The sequence below is a fragment of the Jaculus jaculus genome, chromosome 10, assembly GCF_020740685.1.
Source record: "Jaculus jaculus isolate mJacJac1 chromosome 10, mJacJac1.mat.Y.cur, whole genome shotgun sequence".
Classification (NCBI taxonomy): Eukaryota; Metazoa; Chordata; class Mammalia; order Rodentia; family Dipodidae; genus Jaculus; species Jaculus jaculus.
The window spans coordinates 515,123-539,196 of NC_059111.1; the positions used below are offsets into that span (position 1 = coordinate 515,123).

The 24,074-nt window shown below is 43.0% G+C and overlaps 1 protein-coding gene across 6 annotated transcripts in view; it reads right to left on the minus strand.

Moving 5' to 3' along the window:
* Dmxl2 (Dmx like 2) overlaps positions 1–23,708 on the minus strand; it is a 174,092-nt gene extending 150,384 nt beyond the window's left edge. For 5 of the 6 annotated variants that reach the window (XM_045160205.1, XM_045160202.1, XM_045160203.1 and 2 more), the window contains exons 1-3: positions 23,574–23,708; positions 8,971–9,096; positions 2,276–2,347 (exon numbers count right to left, since the gene is read on the minus strand). In XM_045160205.1, the coding sequence (XP_045016140.1) occupies positions 2,276–2,347; positions 8,971–9,096; positions 23,574–23,660 (285 nt within the window). In that variant the 5' untranslated portion in view covers positions 23,661–23,708. The remainder of the gene's footprint in view (positions 1–2,275; positions 2,348–8,970; positions 9,097–23,573) is intronic. The other variant, XM_045160206.1, reaches the window with a different exon arrangement.
* Between the last annotated feature and the right edge of the window lie 366 nt (positions 23,709–24,074).

Below are 24,074 nucleotides of genomic sequence, written 5' to 3' on the forward strand. Positions count from 1 at the left end.
TTGAAGAACAGGACACTCCTTGAGCACTCAGGCCCCTTCAAAAGAGTCGACATTCTTTCTGTTGCCCCAGCGCAGGTCAGCTAGCCCAGTCTCAAAGGTTGTAATCTCTCAGTTGCAGCTGAACGGGCAACAGTTCACCCAAAGATTTTTCTTTCTGTGCCATATCCCTCTGCACACACCAGTTCATTTCTACGCAAAGCAACCCTGCACAACTTCTCAGGACATGGGCACAAGAGCAAGCTTCTACACAAACTGCTAGCCCAGTCCAAGCAAAGCTCTTTCTCACCCTCATAAGCCAAACCTCACAGTCCATAGTTCTTACTGCATTCAGGTCTTTCAGCTCTGACCAGAATTGTCCATCAAGCTGTACTTACAGCACTGCAAGGCATCTCTTAGGCCAAGGTTTCAACTCCTTCCACATTCCTCTTGAAAATCAGCTACAAAAGGCTAAAGCCACATAGTCAGGTGTCTAGCAGCAACCCCACTCCTTGGTACCACTTTACTGTTGCAGTCCGGTTAGCATTGCTGGTAGAAATCACCCAACCAAGAGCAGCTTCTGGGAAAAAGAGATTTATTTTGGCTTACAGGCTCGAGGGGAAGCTCCACGATGGCAGGGAAAAACAATGGCATGAGCAGAGGGTGGACATCACCCCCTGGCCAACATAAGATGGACCACAGCAACAGGAGGGTGTGCCAAACACTGGCATGGGGAAACTGGCTACAAAGGCCATAAGCCCGCCCCCAACAATACACTCCCTCCAGGAGGCATTAATTTCCAAATATCCATCAGCTGGGAACCTAGCATTCAGAACACCTAAGTTTATGGGGGACACCTGAATCAAATAACCACAACTAGTTAGTAACCCTGGGCAAAAAATAGGGTGTTTCAGACTAGTATAGACCTCAACACAGGAAAAGGCAATTAGCAATATTCTAGGAAGTTGGGTTTCTCATCTAGTGCTAGAAAATACTACATGAGCTACTGGAGGAAAGTGGCCAACAACAGTCTGAGCAACCAGAGGTCTAAGATACTCAGAAACAAACATCCTGACAGGATGTACATGCCAGTGCAATAGTGTCACACAGCCTTGGTGGATAACCAATAGCTTTCTGATTGGCCAGTGCAAAGAAACCCATATCTGGAATTGGAAACCAGGTCAGAATCCTATGGAAACAAAGATTATGCTCTCTAAGCCTTTTTAAAAAATTATTTATCTGCAAGCAGATAAAGAGAGACAGACGGAGAGAATGGGCATGCCAGGGCCTCCAGGCACTGCAAATAAACTCCAGATGCATGTGCCACTTTGTGCAGCTGGCTTCTTATAGGTACTGAGCAATCGAACCCAGGTCATTAGGCTTTGCAGGCAAGCACCTTGACCACTGAGCCATCTCTCCAGCCCCCTTCCCTTGTTTTTATATTTTAAAAAACATGAAAAAAAAATTGATAGTGCTCTCCAATATGAAGCTCTCACTAGTCTTTGGCTAAAAGAGGGGCTACTTACATCAAATTCTTCCTAAATTAATAATGCTAATCCCATTTAAACTATGCTGACTTCACTCTCCATTGGAGAATCTGTTTTTGTTTTTCAGAAGTTAGTGAAATATGAGGAGATAAACTACCCCTAGCACTTCAGCCAAACCACAGCTAAAAACCATAGAGGAATTCGGAAGGTGAGCAAGAGTGCTGCCTCCATAGTGAACCTGATACTTAGCACCAAGGTGAAGGAGCCAGACCCTGAGGATATTCAACACCAACCAAAGCAGAGATCCAGAGGCTCCTAACAGTTCATCACTGAGGAAGACTTAAAACACACCCACCACATCACCGGGAATTTTGCAGAAAAGAAAGCAGAAAGACTCTAAGAGCCACAGGTTGAGACATCATGCCCTGAGGCACTGTCTCCCCCAAAAAACTGACTGTTGCTCCCACAACACATAACCTGCAACCCCATGGGGAATACCTACAACCCCACTGAGAAAGGTCCCCAGCAGAACTGAGCAGGGAAGATTGAAAAGAGAGTACCAACACATGATGTATCCATACAAAATATACTGTTAATAATAATAAATGAAAATGGGGATTTGAAAAAAAAATGAAAAATAAAGACAGTTGGGTTCCTAAAAGGTATTTACCAACAGTTCACTTTTCACATCAGCACTTAAAGAGCCTTTATTACTATTATAACTAGATTCTAAAGTTAACTAAAAATAACATTTAAAAGATAAAATAAAAACTAATCAGATTCCAAGAGTTCTACTATCCATTAATACTTACACTATTTCTCTTATGAGAATTTATGCCCAGGGGCTCAAAAATACAGACAGCATTACCATATGAAGCTGCAACCTGAAAAACAGTAAACACAGCACTGATACTTAGAAAATGGTAAAAATAAAGAGAACTGTTCTGTTAATGTGTGAACTAGTGATATATAGTGCAATTCCAATCAACTTCATGAGAACAACTTTAAACATCCTTCTGCCTCTACCTCCTAAGTGCTGAGACTACAGATATATGCCACCATGCCAGCTTAGAAATATCTTTTCTGAGGCTGGCGAGATGGCTCGGCAGCTAAAGGCACTTGCTTGCAAAGCCCTGTGGCCTGGATTCAATTCTCTAGTACCCAGATAAAACCAGATGTACAAAGTGGTACATGAATCTGGAGTTCATTTGCAGTGGCAGGAGGCTCTGGTACAGCCATATTCTCATATTCATTCTCTTTCTCTTAAATAAATATATACCTTGACAGGATCTACAATTACCTAGGAGACAAATTTCTAGTCATATCTGTGAGGGTGTTTCTAGAGTGGGATGGGAAGACCCACCCTGAATGTGGAAAGCACCATTCCAAAGGCTAGAATTCCCACCTGAAGAAAAAAGAGAAAGCCTGGGCTGGAGAGGGCTTAGCAGTTAAGGCACTTGCCTGAGAAGCCTAAGGACCCGGGTCCCACAAAAGCCAGAAGCACAACGTGACACCAGAACACAAGGTCACACATGCACACAAAGTGGCACACGTATCTGGAGTTCGATTGCAGTAGCTGGAGGCCCTGGCACACCAATTCATGCTCACTGTCGTGCACGCGCTCTCTCCCTCCCTCCCTCCCTCTCTCTTTCTCTTTCTCATAAAAAAGGCCAGTCTGAGCCAAGCATGGTGGTGCAAGCAGTTAATCCCAGCACCCAGGAGGCAGAGGTAGAAGGATCGCTGTGAGTTTGAGGCCACCCTGAGACTCCATAGTGAATTCCAGGTCAGCCTGGGCTAGAGTGAGACCCTACCTGGGGGGGGGGGGGGGGAACCAGTCTGTTGGGCTTGCCTCAAAAAAAATAAATAAATAAAAGAGAAAGCAAGCTGAGCATCAGCACTCATCCCTCTACTTCCCAACTACAAGTGCAACCTGATCAGCTATCTACCTATCTCAAGCTTCTGTATCATGCCTTCCTTGCCGTGTACCCTCCAGCTATGAGCCAAAACAAATCTTTCCTCCCTTAAGGTATTTCTTATCAAGTATTTGGCCATAGCAATGATAAAGGTAGCTACTACAATAAGAAATCACTTTAAGGCTAGGCGTGGTGGTGCATGCCTTAAATCCCAGCACTTGGGAGGCAGAGATAGGAAGATCGCCTTGAGTTCAAGGCCACCTTGAGACTACAGAGTGAATTCCCCGTCAGTCTGCACTAGAGCAAGAACCTACCTCAAAAAAAAGAATTATTTTAAACATAGAAGTAACTTTAGTGACAAAAAAAATGCATTTCACTGGCTGGAGGGATGGCTTAGCAGATAAGGCACTCACCTGCAAAGCCAAAGACCCAGGTTCAATTCCCCAGGACCCACGTAAGCCAGATAGATGCACAAGGTGGTGCATGCTTTTGGAGTTCGTTAGCAGCAGCTAAATGCCCTGGCGGGCCCATCCTCCCTCCCTCCCTCTCTCCCTCCCTCTCTCCCTCCCTCTCTCCCTCCCTCTCTCCCTCCCTCCCTCCTTCTCTCTCTCTCTCTCATGAATAAAATAAACAATTAAATGCATTTCACAACTCTATCATAAATATGTATAGTCCAATGAAAATAACACAAAAAACATGAAATATAAAGAAAGACAAATGATAACAGGTTCTAAGACTATCTTACAGAAAAACGGCAGTAATGAATTCTAGATTCCAGAAAAAAGAACAGAAAAAATGATCTGAGGAGAAATCACTGAGCTGTCCACTGCCCATCAGAGAAGTTGATACCATTGTCTCCAGAAGACCTAAGGCAGGGCTTGGAGACCAGGGCAATTTTGTTCCAGGTAATCACCTGATAAGAAGGGCCACAAATCCCTCTATTTGTAGAAGCTACCCCAGCCCATTTTCAGTAATACATTGAGGGACAGTATCCAAGTCATTATCCTCTCCACAAGGAGATAATCAACTTTAGGAAACAGACCAATAGCCATCCCTTCTAGCACCTGTGTACCTTAGTTAACCTGCAAACATAAATTCAAATTATGTTCTCTTAAGGCCTGTCAAAAAGTCTACTGTGATTCTAAGGCACTCATGCCAAAAAGTGACTTTTAACCAGTATGTAACATCTAACATTCCTTTTCACTCACAATGGTAAGCAGTGGGGGAGCTACTTCAAATGTCTTGCTAAAACAACATCACAAATATAAAAGTTATCATCACAAGGACAGGGGATAAAGGATTAAAAGAAAAGAACATCACAATGAAAACAATAAAGAGAGCTGGAGAGATGGCTTATCTGTTAAGGCACTTGCCTGCAAAACCTAAGGACCCAGATTTGACTCCCCAAAACCCAAATAAGACAAATGCATGTTTTGGTGCATGAGTCTAGAGGTAATTTGCTGTGCTGGGGGCCCTGGCACATACATATTCTTCCTCTCTCTCTCTCTCTCTCTCTCTCTCTCTCTCTCTCTCATTCTCAATCTCTCCCCCTCTCCCCCTCCCTCCCCTCTCCCCCTCCCTCCCCTCCCTCCCCTCCCTCCCCTCTCTCCCCTCCCTCTCCCCTCTCCCCTCTCACAAATAAAGAAAATTAAAGAAAACAATAAAGATATCCCAATTTTGCCTTCTTTACCTTAAACCAGGTAAGGAGAACAGAAACAGGTTTTTCTGTTTCCCATTATTATGAAAAAAAAAATAATGTCTTATATAACTTAGTTATCTTTTATTGTTTTTAGATGGAGTCTTGCTATGTTGCCAATCATGGCCTTAAATTCCTGGGCTCAAGCAGTCCTCTCATCTCTGCCAGTTTCATCTTATAACTTTAAAAATCTTTACTCCCAGGAAAATGTCTTAATTATGATTATCATAAGCACTTGAGTAATTTGTTAAAATTGATCTCTGACAACTATCATACACCTCTAGGCAGTCATAAAGCTACCTTGTTCGGTCTAAAGAGAAGAGTAACAAAAAATTAAAGAAATGACCTCAGTGTTTTATAAAATAAGTATAAGCAATGCATAAGAAGAAAAAAATAACCTGAGAAGCAAATCAGAAAAGCAAGAGGTAAAAAATATCAGAAAACTTAGTGTTTCAGGACTAGGTCAAGTATATCAAATAGCAGCAACTTTACATAAATATTAAAGGCTGATACAAGCAGCAGAATGGGGAAGAGAAATGACATGATAAAGTAAACATAAGTTATTGTTCAGCATAAATAAGCATGGTTACTATTTATTTCCTGGGATGTTCAATTTTAACATATCTTGATAAAATTTGTTATCCACTAAAGAACAATTGCTAGAACACTAAGATCATTTAAATTACTACAGTTTTTTAATATTTTATTTATTTGCAGGCAGGTATAGAACAAGAGAGAGAGAGAATGGGCATGCCAGGGCCTCTAGCCCCTGTAAATGAGCTCCAGATGCATGTGCCATCTTGTGCACCTGGCTTTACATAGGTGCTAGGAACTCAAACCCAGGTTATCAGACTATGCAGGCAAGAGCCTTAACCATTGAGCAGTCTTAAGATAAAATTTTAACTTTTTCAAAATAAATCTTGTTTCAAATCTAAAAGAAATTATAAAATCATCACTCAACAAATTTTCATTAAATTAATAGACATTATAAAGCATCTATTACGTGATAGGCATTACATTAGATACTAACAACTCGCTAAACTTCTTCGTAAAATTTTATTGCAGAAAACAGAAGGATCACCTATGGGTAAAAGTCAGAGGCCATCCTGGGCAAAACAGTGAGCCCTCATTACAAAAAAAAAGAAACCAAAAACAAAAAGAAAATAACTGATGCTATCGGGGAGACATAAGGAGTGTTAAGTAAAGAAGATAAAAGTAAGTGTACTTCCCAGAGCAGAAGAGATGGATCAATGTTTAAGGTGCTTGTCTACAAAGTCTAGTAACCCAGGTTCAATTTCTAGTTCCCATGTAAAGCCAAATGCAAAAGGCGCATGCAACTGGAGTTGGTTTACAGCACATAGAGGTCCTGTCATGCTCCCTCTCTTTCTATTTAAAAGAAAAATAATTGAGCTGGAGAGATGGCTTAGCAGTTAAGCACTTGCCTGTGAAGCCTAAGGACCCCGGTTTGAGGCTCAACTCGCCAGGACCCACGTTAGCCAGATGCACAAAGGGGCGCACGCGTCTGGAGTTTGTTTTCAGTGGCTGGAGGGCCTGGTGCACCCATTCTCTCTCCCTCTCTCTGTCCCTCTCTGTCTCTCTCAAATAAAGAAACAAAAATAACAAAAAAAATTAATAAATAAATAATAAAAGAAAAAAATTACTATTTTTGTTTGTTTTTTGAGGTAGGGTCTCCCTCTAGCCCAGGCTGACATGGATTTTACACAGTAGTCTCAGGCTAGCTTCGACTCATAGCAATCCTCCTACCTCTGCCTCCTGAGTACTGGGATCAAAGGCATGTGCCACCATGCCCAGCAAAAAAAAAAAAAAAAATTAAGTGTACTTATGGGCTGGGGAGATGGCTCAGCTGTTACAGTTCTTGCTTACAAAACCTGACAGCCTGGATTAGATTCCTTAGCACCTGCATAAAGCCAGATTTACAAAGTGGCACATGTGTCTGGAGTTTGTTTGCACCCCCATGTACCCATACCCATGTGCTCGCCCATGCTCTCTCTCCCAACTTCTTGCAAATATATAAATGTTCTGTTTTTGTTGTAGTTTTCCATTTTTCAAGGTAGGATCTTGTTCTAGCCCAGGGTGACCTGGAATTCACTATGTAGTCTGAGGGTGGCCTCAAATTTATAGCAATCCTCCTAACCCTGCCTCCTGAGTGTTGGGATTAAAGGTATGTGCCACCATACCTCCTAGCAAATAAAGTATTTCTAATAAGCACAAGATTTCACTGACCTTATAGTGGAGAAACAAAGTAACTTCTATTGTGTGAGATCTAAAAATAAAACTTGCCATTTTTTTAAAAAGTGTACTGGGATGGAGAGCTGACTCAGCAGTAAAAGGCACTTGTTTACAAAGCTCGAAGACCCAGGTTCAATTTCCCAGTACCCCCATAATGTCTAATGTCAGATGTACAAACTGCACATGCATCTGGAGTTTTGTTTATAATGCCAAGAGGCCTTGGTGAAAATAAATAAAAATATTTTTTAAGTATACTACCAAAAGGCCTCAGCAAGGTCAGGGGAAGAGATTGAGTAAAGGAAAGGTGGAGGGAGGGCTAATCAAAATCTAAGAAGATATAAATAAGTCATATGGAAACCTACTTTTTTGGACAATGGAACACTCAGAAGCCAAAGATTACTAGAAAATTTTCAGTGCTAGGGATGGGATACCTTCCAGTGACTTGTTGACCATGGAGGTCACTGACACCCCAAAACATTACAGAGCCATTGCCGAAGCCCTTGGTTTTCTACCAGGAATAGATGGTAAGACCCTGTTGGCTGAAGACTCACATACTTGGGCTGCAAGATCACTGAGAAATCCTGCTGAATACCTCCTCCCTATAGACCAGCTGACAGAAAGCTGGAAAAAGCTAAGTTGCATGCAGTTCAATAGGAGAGAGAGAAATGAAGATACTCAACAGTGGACACTGCAAACCTTAAATTTGGCCAGCCAGGCCAAATGAGCCAATGAATGCAACAGTGGCATGTCTGTTATGGGGGAAACCAATGGCTCTCTAATTGGACTGGAGGCCCACTCCATGGGAGGAAATACATTCCTAATACTGAAAACCTACAACAGCGGTAGTCATGAGCCCTAGGGGTGTAACATCTGCTGATGTCTGACTAACTGTATATACTATGCCCACCAAACTGCCCAGTAAGCACTTCTCTTAATGTTCATACCTATATAGTAATGCTACTCTCACTTTTGGTTAGAGAAGTTTCTCTTTTCAAATGGCAGTGACCTTGGGATGACTCAGAAGACACCAGGTGCTGAGAAGAAGGGACAGAGGAGTGCTCAGCACTGAAATGTCTCTATCACACCTTCCAAGGCTCAGGGTCCATTGCAGAAGAGGTGGTAGAAAGAATGTTAGCAGCCAAAGGAAGGGTAGGACTCCTTACAATGTGCTCCTCCAGACACAAAATGGCCTGGATATCCATGACCTCACAGTGCCTGACACTACTTACACAAGACCATCATAATAGGAGGAAAAGATTATGACATCAAAATAAATGAGAGACTGATATAGAGGGGGAAGGGGTATAATGGAGAGTGGAGTTTCAAAAGGGGAAAGTGTGGGGGGGGAGGAAATTACCATGGGATACTGTTTATAATTATGAAAGTTGTCAATAAAAAAAATTAAATTTAAATAAAAGTACACTTCCACTTTACTATCTCAAGGGCTACTAGAATTTGCCAGTTGCAAAATACCTGTATTAAAGACTGTAAGACCTACAGATCTTTCAACAAGTCCAGTAACTGCAGAACTCACATTATCAACTTTATGCCACTTTACACATTGTATACAAATAGTCTAAGAAAAAAAATAGTCTAAGATTACTATATACATTTACATGGTATTTTATAAAGAAATTAAATCTCTTACTCGTCCCTGTTGATTAGAACATTCCACACAGCTGACTTGGATGTTTCCATGCTTAGCACCAGGAATGATCTGAACACATTCAAAGTCACTTGCCAAAATAACAATATCACAGCCTGATCCATATGCCTGAAAAAGAAAAGTTTGATGGCATTTATTATTATTACATACTATTTTATTTATTTATTTGGTTTTTGTTGTTTTATTTTACTTTGTTTTTTCAAGGTAGGGTCTTGCTCTAGCCCAGGCCGACCTGGAATTCACTATGTAGTCTCAAGGTGCCCTCAAACTCACAGCAATCCTCCTACCTCTGCCTTCTGAGTGTTGGGATTAAATGGGTGCACCACCACGGCCAGCTCCCATACCATGCATTATTATTCAATAGCACTACCAAAAGGAAAAAGTATTTCAGTCTCTGCTAGTCACAAATCATTCCGTTTGGAGTTTTTCTCCAAAGTTCATCTCTAAAATCACTTAAGAATAAAACCTCTAAAAAAAAAAAAAAAGAGAAAGAAAGGAAAAAGAAAAAAAGAATAAAACCTCTGCCTGAAAATAAGAAGGATCTAAAGACTGTAATAGTATTCTCAGAGTTCAAACCAGGCCTGGGAAAGATCAAGATAGAAATCAGACATGCCCTTTCCAGACAATTCCACATGACTTACAGCTGGTGAAATAGACATGAATACCTTAGGCAGGGTTACATGTACTAAGGCAAAGACTGTACTGAAAGACATCAATGGCCCAAAGGAATCCATGACCATGACACACCTTGCCTCCACCAGACCCCCAGCCTTACCAGACATGTGGGTAAGAAAAGAAGCCAATCCAAAGTGGTTAACACGGCAGCTAAACAAGCTGATGTATATAAAATATTGGGTAAATATAATCCTATGGCCTTAAAAATAAACAACAAATTGGTGGAAAATCATCATAACTATAATAAGTCAAACCACATACTTCTATTGTCACACTTCTTAGTATACACTCTTCTTCATTTGCAACCTTGTGAATTTTATAACATGGGGCTGAGACAGTGAGGGTATTTTTCTTTTTCTTCCAAATTCTACTTATGCTTAAATATTCAAAAGACCCTAACAACCTAATTCTCAAATTTAAAAGCCTCCTTAAAAGCCCCAAATGGAAAAAAAAAGAAGCCACAAATGCAGAGCATGATGACACATGCCTTTAATCTCAGAAATGACATAAAATTCACTCAAAGAAAAAAGGGCAGGTGAACATATTAAATCAATAATATAACTATCCCTCATGAATCCTTGTTCCAATTTACCACAGAATTAATTTTATCTGTCTTCTGCCTTTGTGAAATTTGGGCTTTGTGAAATATCTACAAGAACATGATGCTACTTTTTAAATTTTCAAGAGAAGAAAAAGAGCCGGGCGTGGTGGCGCATGCCTTTAATCCCAGCACTTGGGAGACAGAGGTAGGAGGATCGCCATGAGTTCGAGGCCACCCTGAGATTCCATAGTGAATTTCAGGTCAGCCTGGGCTAGAGTGAGACCCTACCTTGAAAAACCAAAAAAAAAAAAAAAAAGAGTGCGAGAGAGAGAGAGAGAAGAAAAAAAGGGTTGTGAACCTTGAATTCAAAATTCTGTCACAGGTCTTAGCTGTGTGAATTTCTCAAGGCTATTAGTTTCCTCATCTATAAAGTGAAGATACAAAACAGAAATCCAGCCAGGTGTGATGGCACACACCTTTAATCCCAGCGCTTGGGAGCCAGAGGTAGGAGGATCACTGAGTTCAAGGCTTGCCTAGAACTACAGAGTTCCAGGTCAGCCTGGGCTACAGTGACACCCTGCCTTAAAAAATAAAATAAAATAAAACAGAAATCCAGAAGTTACTGAAAGCTTAATACTAAAATAGACTTATACCACACCTGTTGTTGCAGTCTGGTTTCGCATTGCTGGTAGAAATCACCTAACCAAGAGCAGCTTCTGGGAAAAAGTTTTATTTTGGCTTACAGTCTCAAGGGGAAGCTCCACGATGGCAGGGGAAAACAATGGCATGAGCAGAGGGTGGACAACACCCCCTGGCCAACATAAGGTGGACAATAGCAACAGGGGAGTGTGCCAAACACTGGCATGGGGAAACTGGCTATAAAGCCCATAAGCCCGCCCCCAACAATACACTCCCTCCAGGAGGCGTTAATTCCCAAATCTCCATCAGCTGGGAACCTAGCATTCAGAACACCTAAGTTTATGGGGGACACCTGAATCAAACCATCACACCTGTCAAGGTTCAAAGAACATTGTGGAAGAGGGGTGGAAAGATTTTAAGAGCCAGAAAGTGTGAAAAGGCATTTCCCCCTCACAATGACTGCTGCTTTCATAACTCATAATCCATAACCTCATGGTGAATACCATTAACCCCACTTAGGAGGGTCTGAAGTGGAATGGGAGAGGGGACCAACACATGACTTGTCCATACAACAAATTTTCTAATTCATAGAAAAACAAAAAATAAAAATAGTCTACAGCCATACCTCCCTAATGAGCCCAATCTCGTCTGATCTTGAAAGCTAAACAGGGTGAGGCCAGGTTAGTACATATATAGGAAAAATACATAAATAAAATTAATAAAGTGAAGACAGTAGTAGATAAGGTCTAAACTGTAAAACACTATGGCCATACCACCCTGAATGCACCCAATTTCATCTAAATTGTAAAAACTTTTTTTTTTAAGGTAGAGTCTCACACTAGCCCAGGCTGACCTGGAATTCACTATGGAGTCTCAGGGTGCCCTTGAACTACTGGCGATCCTCCTGCTTCTGCCTCCCAAGTGCTGGGATTAAAGGCGTGAGCCACCACACCCGGCTATGTAAAAACATTTTATTTCATGTACCAATTGCATATCTAGAGATCAATAGCACTACTTTTAAAAGATTGCCTTGCCTTTTTTAATACATTTTATTTATTTATTTGAGAGAGAGAAACAGGGACAGAGAGAGAGAATGGGAGCACCAGGGCCTCCAGCCACTGCAGACGAACTCCAGATGCATGCGCCACTTTGTGCATCTGGCTTACTTGGGTCCAGGAGAGTCGAACCAGGATCCTTTGGCTTTGCAGACAAACAAATACATTAAAGCTAAAACTGTAACTTTGGTAGATAATCCCTAATTTAACCAGCATATAGCTAATAGCAACATTCACCCTTCACCAGAAGCTGCTGTACAACAGAGCACTTTTTTTTTTTTGGTTTTTCAAGGTAAGGTCTCACTCTAGCTTAGGCTAACCTGGAATTCACTACGTAGTCCCAGGCTGGCCTCAAACTCACAGTGATCCTAAATGCTGAAATTAAAAGATTGCACCAACAGACCTAGCTTCAAATCCCACCCCCAGGACCTGAAATTCACTATGCAGTCTCAAGGTGGCTCAAACTCACAATACTTCAGCCTCCAGAGTGCTAGGTGTATGCCAGCACAAGCCACCATGCCCAGCTGCATTAGCACATTCTTAAAATGGATTTAAGAGTCTTACATCTATTCAAAAGTATTCCATTGACTATGTACAAATTACCAAGGAGGCAGCCCTTCAATCACAATTCAGGTATCTTGATTTTGAGACCCAGGCCCAGCTTAGCTGATTGTTAAAAAGTGTTATAAACTGCTGGGCATGGTGGCACACATCTTTAATTCCAGCACACAGGAGGCAGAGGTAGGAGGATTGCCATGAGTTCAAGGCCACCGTGAGAGACTACATAGTGAAGTCCAGGTCAGCCTGGGCTAGAATGAGACACTACCTTGAAAAACAAACAAAAAAAAAAAAAGTGTTATAAACTAAACTGTGTCTTCTAAAACATTTTAGACAGAAAACTGACTTTCAATATAACTATATTTGGAGGTAAGTCCTTTAAGGAAGTAACTAAGGTTAAAGGAAGTCATTAAGTAGGAAGAGTGGATGGGGAGAGGTTGAACAATGAGTATTATATTATAGTTATACAAGAAAAAAATTCTGTAGTGCTAGATGACTATATTTAACAACTATCCTTGAGATTACATAGTGAATTCTAGGCCAGCCTGGACTAGAGTGAGACCCTACCTCGAAAAAAAATTATATGCTGGGCTAGAGAGATGGCTTAGCGGTTAAGCACTTACCTGTGAAGCCTACGGATCCAGTTCGAGGCTCAATTCCCCAGGACCCACATAAGCCAGATGCACAAGATGGCCCATGCATCTAGAGTTTGTTTGCAGTGGCTGGAGGCCCTTATGCACCCTTTTTCTCCCTCCCCCTCCCTCCCTCCCTTCCTCCTTCCCTTTCCTCCCCCTCTGCCTCTTTTTCTGTCTGTTGTTCTCAAATAAATAAATAAAAATAAACAATTTTTATAGTTATATGCTAAATATTTCAAAAAGCTAGAAGAAAGGAATATGAGATTTGGGGAGAGGGCATAAATAAACAGTAAACCAGACATGGTGGTGCATGCCTTTAATCCCAGCACTTGGGAGTCAGAGGTAGGAGGATTGCTGTGGGTTTGAGGCCACCCTGAGACTACATAATGAATTCCAAGTTAACCTAGTCTACAGTGAGACCCTACTTCAAAAAACCACAAAAGTAAAAAAGAAAGAAACAGTAGATAGTAAATGGCTTACTCTGTCCTGCCTTTCACTGGGCAGGAGCTTTCTATACTCCCTCTTCCTTCCTTCTTGCTTTCCTTCCCTTAAATTCTGGGTTAGCCAAGCCTCCTCTTACCTCCTTGAGCAAGAGCTTCTTCATTTCTTCCTTCTCTTAAGTTCTGAGCTTCCCCATTTCTAGAAACCAAGCTCATGCCCCTTTTGGGGCTTGTACTCCCTCTTCCTTCCTTCTCTTAAATTCTATCTACAATCTAATAAAACCTGTAAACTTTTTTAAAAAGTAAATGTTTTGAGGAGATACATATGTGTGTGTGTGTGTGTGTTAAATATTATACAATGTATACACACCTATATAAACACACATGTATTTATGTGTATATATAATCAATAAAATTTAATTATACAATGTCTATCTATATCCAAAACTCCCAACCAGGCATGGTGAGTGGCCACCCATAATCCCAACATTTGGGAAGTTGGAGGAGGAAGAATGCTATAAATTCCAGGTCAGCCTTGGCTAAAAGTGAGACTGTCCCCAATAAAAGGGGGGGACCTAGAGGGATAACTCAGCGGTTAAGAGTGCCTGACACATAAGCATGAAGGCCTGATTCTCCCTAAGTTGGGCTCCCCAGCACCCACACAAACTGGTAGACATGGCCATGCATGCCTATAACCCCAGTCTTGTGAAGGAGGAGAGACCAGAAAATTTTGAGGGCTCACTGGTCAACCAATCTGACCAAAAACAACAACTCTGGGTTCAGTGACAGACTGTCTCAAAAATAAATAAATAAAAAATAAATGAGCAACAGAGGAAGATACCTGATGTTCTTCTGGCCACATCATACATCACATACACACACCACCACCACCACATACTACACATAAACATGCAAAGAAAATCAACATATGCAATTCTTATATTTTATGTGTCACTTTAAAGTTTCTATTTAAAAAATAAATAAGCCAGGTGTGGTAGCACATGCCTTTAATCCCAGCACTTGGAAGGCAGAGGTAGGAGGATCGCCATGAATTCAAAGCCACCCTGAGAATACATACTGAATTCCAGGTCAGCCTGGGCTCAAGTAAGACCCTACCTCAAAAAATAAATAAATAAATAAATAAATTTCCTATGGTGAAAAAAAGTGCGGCCCTAATCTGAAAGGGCTAGTATCCTTATAAGAGAAAGTGGCACCAAGAATATAGGAACACAGGAGAAAGGCCACCATGAAGACAAGGACAAAGGCCTCAAGAGAAACAAAACCTGCTGACACTGTGATATGGCATATTTAGCTTCCAGGACTGTGGAAAAATGAATTTCCTTGTTTTGGCTTCCATAACAAATCAGTATAAGAGGTAACTCTTAAACCCTTATATAATCTCTGCATTTCTGATGATTGTCATGTTATTCCAATTTGTTACGTATTAGCCTTTAAAAGCATAAGTGAAGTAAAATTTGAAAGCTGCCTGATCGGTACACAATTTGTCAGTACTCCTGAGACATTAATATACACTCAGATTAACCAGACCAGCAAGGCCTTAAACCTGGATTTATTACAACAGCTATCTCTGTTACCATCCTATAAGATCTTTTTTCCAGATTATTTTTTTCTAAGTGTTACTTACTGCCACTGACCTAGATGAAGTTTTATCTTAGAGCTAGGCGTGGTGGTGTAAACCTTTAATCCCAGCACTTGAGAGGCTGAGGTAGGAGGATCGCTTTTTTGAGGCCAGTCTGGAGCTATAGAATGAGTTCCAGGTCATCTTGGGCTAGAGTAGCAAGTTTGAGGCCACCAAGACCCTGCCTAAAAGAAAGAAAGGGGGAGAGGAAGGAAGGGAGGGAGGAGAGGAAGACAGACAGACAGAGAGAAAGGAAGGAGAGAGAAGGAAGGAGGAAGGGAGGGACGAACTATCACACTAGAAACGTAGAAAAGTGCCAGTCGCCACCTGTAGTCCCAGCTACTTGGGGAAGCAAAGGTGGGGGAGGATGGCTTGAGTCCAGGAGTTCTGGGCTGCAGTGAGCTATGCCAATCGAACTGAGTGTCTGCACTAAGTTCAACATCAATATGGTGACCTCCCAGAAGCATGTGGGACCATCAGATTGCCTAAGGAGGGGTGAACTGGTCCTGGTCACAAAAGCAGAAAAGCCTCACTCCATCTGAATTGCTAATACTGTTATATTGATATTGTCCCCTTTTAGATAATGCGTTGCATTCAATCACAGAAAGAAATTCAGTGGCTCCAGTGTGGCTTCTTTTTCCACTATATCCTTGTGGTTGTTATCTAGTATACTGCACTCTTTACTAAATACCAATGCTCAGGCAAGGAAGACGGCTAAGCAGTTAAAGATGCTTACTTGCAAAGTTTGACAGCCTGGGCTTGATTCCCAGTACTCATATAAAGTGCAAAGTTTGACAGCCTGGGCTCGATTCCCCAGGACTCATATAAAGTGCAAAGTTTGACAGCCTGGGCTCAATTCCCCAGGACTCATATAAAGTCTGAGGTACAAAGCAAGCATCTGGGGATGCATTTGTGGTGGCAGAAGGCCCTGTCTGCCTCTTTGTCTTTCTCTCTCACTCTCAAATAAATAAAAATATTTTAAAATAAATAAATAAATACAAAGACTTGATTTATTCTAAAATTCTCCACAGCTGTAATCAACAGCAGCTAAAGACCAGCCTGGGCAACATAGTTAAGACTCTGTCATAAAAATATAAAAAAAAAAAAACAGGATATGGTAATGCACACCTTTAATCCCAGCATTCAGGAGGCAGAGATAGGAAGATTGCCATGGGTTCGAGTCCAGCCTGAGACTACATAATGATTTCCAGGTCAGCCTGGGCTAGAGTGAAACCCTACCTCGAAAAGAGGTAGGGGTGGCTGGAGAGGTGGCTTAGCAATTAAGGCATTTGTGTGCAAAGTCAAAGGATACCGGTTCGACTATCCAGGACCCACATCAGCCAGATGCACAAGGGGGCGCATGCATCTGGAGTTCGTTTGCAATGGCTGGAGGCCCTGACATGCCCACTTTCTCTCTCTCAAATAAATAAATAAATAAAAGCAGTAGGAAAATCACCATGAGTTTAAGGTCACCTTGAGATTACATAGTGAATTACAGATTAGCCTGGACTAGAATGAAACCCTGCCTTGAAAAATTAAACAATAATAATAATAAATAAAAGATGGTGCTGGAGCAAAGGCTTAGCAGTTAAAGCACTTGCTAGCAAAGCCTAAGGACGCAGGTTTGAGTCCCCAGGACTCACGTAAGCCAGATGCACAAGGTGCACATGCTTCTGAAGTTCATTTGCAGTGGCTGGAAGCCCATACTCTCTATCTACCTCTCTCTCTCTTCTCTCCAATGAATAAATAAATACTTAAAAAAAATAAAAGATAGGGAGGAAGAGCCTCCTCATTGTGAGCCCATAGAATGCTCTCACTCCTCTCAACTTAGACTTACTACTTCATAAATTCCCTGACTGAGCTATTTACAAGGCCAGAAATGTCAGACCACCAGACTGGAATGTAACCAACAGATAAACACAAGAGAAAAAGAGGCAAGAGCCAAAATTAAATAAACAAATAAAAATCCAGACCTATAGATTCGCCACAACTATTCTATGGTTCTGGACCATTTTTACTTCTGGCCCCAGAAATTTCTCAAGAAGGCCACCTAAATATATAGAAAACACTTAACAATTTCTGGGGCTGGAAAGATGGCTTAGCAGTTAAGACATTTACCTATGAAGCCAAAGGACCCAGGTTCAATTCCTCAGGACCCACGTGAGCCAGATGCAGAAGAGGCACATGCATCTGTAGTTCGTTTGCAGTGGCTGGAGGCCCTGGTGTGCCCATTCTCTCTCTGTCTTCCTCTCTTCTCTCCTCTCCTCTCTTCTCCTCCCCTCCCCTCCTCTCTCCCTCTCTCTCTCTCTCTCTCTCCCTGCTTGCAAATAAATTTTTTAAAAGAATTTCTGGGCTGGAGAGATGGCTTAGCAGTTAAGGTAGATGACTGCAAAGCCAAAGAACCTCAGTTTGATTTCCCAGGACCCACATAAGCCAGATCCACAAGGTGGCACATGTGTCTGGAGTTCATTTGCAGTGGCTGGAGGCCCTGGCATGCCCATTCCCTCTCTTCTTTTCTCTGCCCCACCCCCTCTCTCTTTCCCTCTCAAATAAATAAAAATAAACTTAAAAAATACATACATGGGCTGGAGAGATGGCTTAGCGGTTAAGCGCTTGCCTGTGAAGCCTAAGGACCCCGGTTCGAGGCTCGGTTCCCAAGGTCCCACGTTAGCCAGATGCACAAGGGGGCGCACGCATCTGGAGTTCGTTTGCAGAGGCAGGAAGCCCTGGCATGCCCATTCTCTCTCTCTCCCTCTATCTGTCTTTCTCTCTGTGTCGGTCGCTCTCAAATAAATAAATAAATTAATTAATTAATTAATTTAAAAAAATTTTTAAATACATACATATATATATATGGACATACATACATATGCATGCATACATACATACATATACATGCATACATACATACATATATATATATATATAAAACAATTTCTGTTTACAGATGAAAAACCTGAAAACATTTAAGTGATTTTGCTAAGTTCACGTAAGCTATTGGTCTCTGACCTCCCATTTTGGGGGAAGGTATCATTCAGAACCATACCAGGGCTTCTGGATAGCTGCTAGGATCTTATCACCTTAAGCAAGATGGCTCATTAACAATATAATAGGGATATAAGAATTTATATATCCTTAAAGAGAAGAGAAAGGAAGGTAGGAGGGTACTTAATAGGTTGATATTATATATATGTAAGTACAATGATCGAGATGGGGAGGTAATATGATGGAGAATGGAATTTCAAAGGGGAAAGTGTCAGGAGGGAGGGAGGGAATTACCATGGGATATTTTTTTATAATCATGGAAAATGTTAATAAAAATTTAAAATTTAAAAAAAAAATTTATATATCCTGCTTGGCATGGTGGCACACCCTTTAAAAGTAGCACTCACCATGAGTTTGAGGCCAGCCTGGGGCTACTGGTAAGTTCTATCTGGGCTAGAGTGAGACCCTACCTCAAAAAAAAAAAAAAGAAAAGAAAAGAAAGAAAAAGAATTTACATGTCCTCATACATACCAGCTGGCACTAAGTACAAGCCCAAAAAGGTTGAAATAGTGCTTATCAATTTAAACAAACAAGAAGCTACACTTGGGCCGGGCATGCCTTTAATCCCAGCATTTGGGAGGCAGGTACAAGGATCACAGAGAGTTTGATACCACCCTGAGACTACTGAGTGAATTCCAGGTCAGCCTGGGCTAGAGTGAGACCTTATGTTGAAAAAGCAGCTGTACTCCGGGCTGGAGAAATGGCTCAGCAGTTGAAGTACTTGCCTACAAAGCCTGATGACACTGGATCAATTCCCCAGTATCCATATCAGGCTAGATAAGAGGACAGAAAACCAATGGCTCCTCAGGCAGCCTCCAGGCCCTAAGTGCCTGATTTGGTACTACTGAGGCATCTAGCCACGTGGACTGAGCAGCTACCAGTTTCTTGATTCTTGGTTCTACAACTGCTATTGCACTGCCAGAGAGAGAGAGAGAGAGAGAGAAAAGATAGAGAACTGGTACACCAGGGCCTTGGCCACTGCAGTTGCACTCCAGAGGCCTGCACCACCTAGTGGGCATGTGTGACTTTGTATTTGCCTCACCTTTGTGCATCTGGCTAACGTGGGATCTGGAGAGTAGAACCTGGGTCTTTAGGCTTCACAGGCAAGTGCCTTAACTGCTAAGCCATCTCTCCAGCCCCACACACAAGAAAATAAAAATAAAAATAAAAGAGTAAGAAGCAAGGAGATTACTCAGCAGTTGAAGATACCTGTTTGCAAAGACTGTCAGCCTGAGTTCAATTCCCCAACATCCATATAAAGCTGGACCCAAAGTGATGCATGTACCAGTGATCCCTGTGGGCCTACAACAGTGTGAAGTGGAGCCAGAGTGTATGTGTATATACTACCCCAGTGCACCTACAAAAGTGTGAAGAGGAGCCAGGAGAATCTGAAGCTTGCAAGCTAGATTCGTTGGAGCAGCAAAAGACCCTGTCTTGAAAGTGGACCTCTGCCGGGGTGGTGGCACATGCCTTTAGCCCTAGCACTTGAGAGGCTGAGGTTAGGAGGACTGCCATGAGTTCAAGATCACCCTGAAACTAACTACAGAGTTCCAGGTCAGTCTGTGCTAGAGAGTGAGACCCTGTCTTGAAAAACAAAAAAACAGGGCTGGAGAGATGGCTTAGCAGTTAAGGCGCTTGCCTGCAAAGCCTAAGGATCCAGGTTCAATTCTCCAGGTCCCACATAAGCCAGATGCACAAGATGATGCATGCATCCAGAGTTCATTTGCAGTGGCTAGAAGGCCTGGCGCACCCATTCGCCCACCCACCCTCCCTCCCTCCCTCCCTTTCCTTCCATCTCTAATACATTTTTTAAATCTTTAAAAATAAACAAAAAAGTGTGGACTTCTAACCTCCACAGCATGCCACAACATGTACACACATAAAAAAGGAGAATAATAATAATAATAAAGGCGTACATGCAGATTCCCTGTTCCTGGTTGGTTCCCCTGCTGCTGGCTTGGGGCTGCCTAGATCTTGCAAGCTAGGTGCAGAAGCAGGCCCCTTGCTCCACCTTCCTGGTTGAACGGTCCCTGGGTCCCCAACTCCCAGATCCCCTGTGCTGGAGGGTACAAACATGAAAAGGTAGCAAGACCAGAGGAGATAAACTACCCCTCACACTTCATCCAAGCCACAGCTGAAACCACAGAGGAATTGGAAAAATGAGCACGAGTGCTGCTTCCATGGTGAACCTGATAACCAGCACCAGGGTGAAGGACACAGACCCTGAGGATACTCAATACCTACCAAAGCAGAGATCCAGAGTCTCCTGGAGAGCTCATCACTGAAGTAGACTTAATACTCACCCACTATGGCTCAGGGAATTTTGCAAAAGAGGGGCAGAAAGATTGTAAGAGCCACAGGTTGAGACATCATGTCCAGAAGCATTCCATCCCCCAAAATAACTGATTGCTACTCCCACAACACATAAACCACAACCCTATGGGGAATATCTACAGCCCCACTGAGGAGCATCCTCAATGGAATGGGGAGCAGGGATGAGGGAAAAGAGGGTACCAACACATGATACTTCCCTATGAAATATGTTGTTAATAATAAACATAAAAAAGAAAATTTTAAAAAAGAAAAAAAGCCACACTCCAAAAACAAATGGGTAGTTTTCTCCTGGGAAACAAATCTCTTCTAAATTTTGACCTCTCTGTCCCTTTACTCAGCATAGGAAGTGTGTATAGATGCATGAGTTGTTATACATATCAATAACTACTCAAAGTAAAAGCATTTCTTTCCAACTTCCTGATATCCCTGACCAAGACAAACCTTTTATTTCTCCTGAATTCTCACAAGAACTGGGGAATCGAACCTAAGTCATGAGGCTTTGCAGGCAAGTGCCTTAACTGCTGAGCCATCTCTTCAGCCCATCAGACCAAACTTCTACTGGTACTTTAATTCAGAAAAAAATAATAATAATAACAGGGCTGGAGCAATGGCTTAGCTGTTAAGCACTTGCTTGTGGAACCTAAGAACCCCAGTTTGAGGCTCAATTTCCCAGTACCACGTAAGCCAAATGCACAAGGTGCTACAGGCATCTGGAGTTCCCTTGCAGTGGCTGGAAGTCCTGATGCACCCATTCTCTCTCTCACTCTCCCTCTTTCTTTGTTAGACTCAAATAAACAAACAATTTTTTTTTTTTTTTTTTACAGCTGGGCATGGTGGCGCAAGCCTTTAATCCCAACACTTGGGAGGCAGAGGTAGGAGGACTGCCATGAGTTCAAGGCCACTCTGAGATTATATAGTAACTTCCAGGTCACCCTGAGCTCCAGTGAAACCCTACCTCAAAATAATAATGATAATAATTAAATAATTAAAAATCAGAAACCAGACATGGGTATAAATCCCAGTACTTGGGAAGCAGAAGCAAAAGAATCACAAATAAAGTTGGACATGATGGCACATTCTCACTCTCAAATAAACAATAAAAGTATAATTAAGACTCCTTAAAACCAAATGGTGGGATATTAAATTATATTGATAATCATCATGAATCCTCATTACTGTAACTTTTTTTTTATTTTATTTACATATCCATTTTTGCTTTTTTAAATACTTTATCTTTACTTATTTGACAAAGAGAAAGAGGCAGAGAGAGAAAATGGGTGCACCAGTGCCTTCAGCTGCTGCAAATGAACTCCATACACATGTGCCACCTGTGCATCTGGCTTACATGGGTCCTGGGGTACCAAAACTGGGTCCTTTGGCTTTGCAGGCAAGTGCTTACCCGCTAAACATCCCTTCAGCCCTTATTTATCCATTTTGAGAGAGAGAGGCAGATAGAGAGAATAGGCATACCAGGACCTCAGAAAAGAGAGAGAGAATAGGTGTGACAAGAGTGCTGCAAATGGAACTCCAGATGCATGTACCACACTATGCATTTGGTTTTATGTGGGTACTGGGGAACAGAACTCAGGTTGTTAGGATTTGCAAGCAAGTGACTTAACCGGTAAGCCATCTTTCCAGCCCTGTTTTGTTTTTGAGACACAGTCTCATTATGTAGCCCAGGCTAGCCTTATACTGTCTCTACTTTCAGAGTGCTAGGATTACAGGCATGTGCCACCACACCTAGTTAGCATTCCACTTTAGATGGAAGTGGAAAACTACCTTTCCATAACCCAGGGCCCCAAATTCATCTGTTGAAGGAAGAAGCCTGTTCATCTAATCCTCCTCCCTCCCTACACAAGTAGGAAACACACAACATTTTTTCTATCCCTCAAAGATTCTAAACATCCTTTAAGTCCAAGCTCAATTCTATACTGATACAGATTAACACTTCTGTAACAATATGTCAAGTAATCTCATTTTTAAAGGAACAAAGCTGAGCTGATTACATTTAAAAATTAAAATGGCACAGAAGCAACCTTCTTGGGTTATCTTTGTATTTAATGAATCACAAAACATTAAGACAGGTAAATTATGTTCCAGAATGCACTGCTACATAATGATTCTGCAGTTTTGTTGGGAGTTTTTTTTTTCCCCTCTGCAGTTTTAAAAACATGCTGCTGGAAAGCTCAAAGGCCTTCCCCTTGTCCAAAAAGCATATCACTGTGCTAGTTCCAATTTTATAGAGCAGAATGGCTATCAATAACAATATGTGTTTAATAGGCGTCTCACTGCTACAGTTCTTGCTAAGAACAGTGTATAAATTTAATTAAAAAAAAAACTCATGCTAATCCATGGGAGTTTTACAAAAGGAATCTCCAGGGCTTGACTTTAACAACCTATTCTCACAAAGCATTGATGAATCCAATTTTCGTTGAGAAACATGTCTAGATGAAATCATCTCGATATTAAAGGGTTCCATCGCGTTATGTTTTCACACATTTTTTTTTTCCCTCACACACGCAAGAGAATGTCACAAAATGTTCACACTGCCCTAGCTTAAGAAAAAGCCTACTTTGCAAAGACTGAGGTACTAACTATAAAGGTTACCAAACTGCGACCTCGTGCCAACCAAGAAAGCTCTTCAGACCAGGCATTCTGGATTTGCGGGCATAGACAGCGCTGTTGGTGAGATTCTGCATTTGGGGTTTCAAAGCACTGGCTCCGGCGGCCCTGGCTCGGAGGGTGGGGAGCCCTGGCGCAGCATCGCCTCCACGTCCCAGAGCCGAGCGCCGCTCGCCAAGGGCAGGGGCGGCTGACGCCTGGGCTTTCAGCGGCCGCCGCCAGCCTCCAGCTCCCGGGAACCTTCCGGTCAGGTCCCCCGCCGGCTCCGAGCGGCCGGGGCGGCGGATGGCTAATCCTCTCCCCGGCGGGCGGCTTTCCCACACGCACGCCGCCGGCCGCGGGAGGCACGGCCCACGCACCGAGGTAGGCCTGCAGCGCGCGCGGCGCGGGGCCCACGCTCACCGTGAAGGGGACGTCGCCGACGCTGCCCACCGAGTAGCAGTTGTCTCCCGGGTTGACAGCCCCGGTGAGGACCTGGTGCAGGTGCATCTCGGGAGCCCGGGCTGCGCGGAGGAGGGCGCGAGGACGACGAGCCCCGCGCCCGCCGGCTCGGGCCCCGCGAGCCGCTTCGCGGTCCGCCTCTCTAGAGCAGCTTAACGCCTCGCCGACCGGCCGCCCTCCCCCGCCTGCTCCCGGCCACCGGAGCTTTGCGCCCGCCGCCGCCGCCGCCGCCGCCGCCGCCCGGCTTCGGAAATCCCCGGATGCTCGCACTGCCTGTCGCACCGGCGCCAGTGGCGCGTAGGGGACAAGGTGCCGGCGAGGCGGACGCGGCGCCGCGGAGCGCCGGTCGGGCGCGTGCAAAGCCGGACGCCGCGCCCGAGGGAAAGGCCGGCGCGCGCCCGGCCGGGCTCGAGTGGGAGGGTGACGTCTCTGCGCCGGCTTTCCGGGCCCACGGCCCGCTCC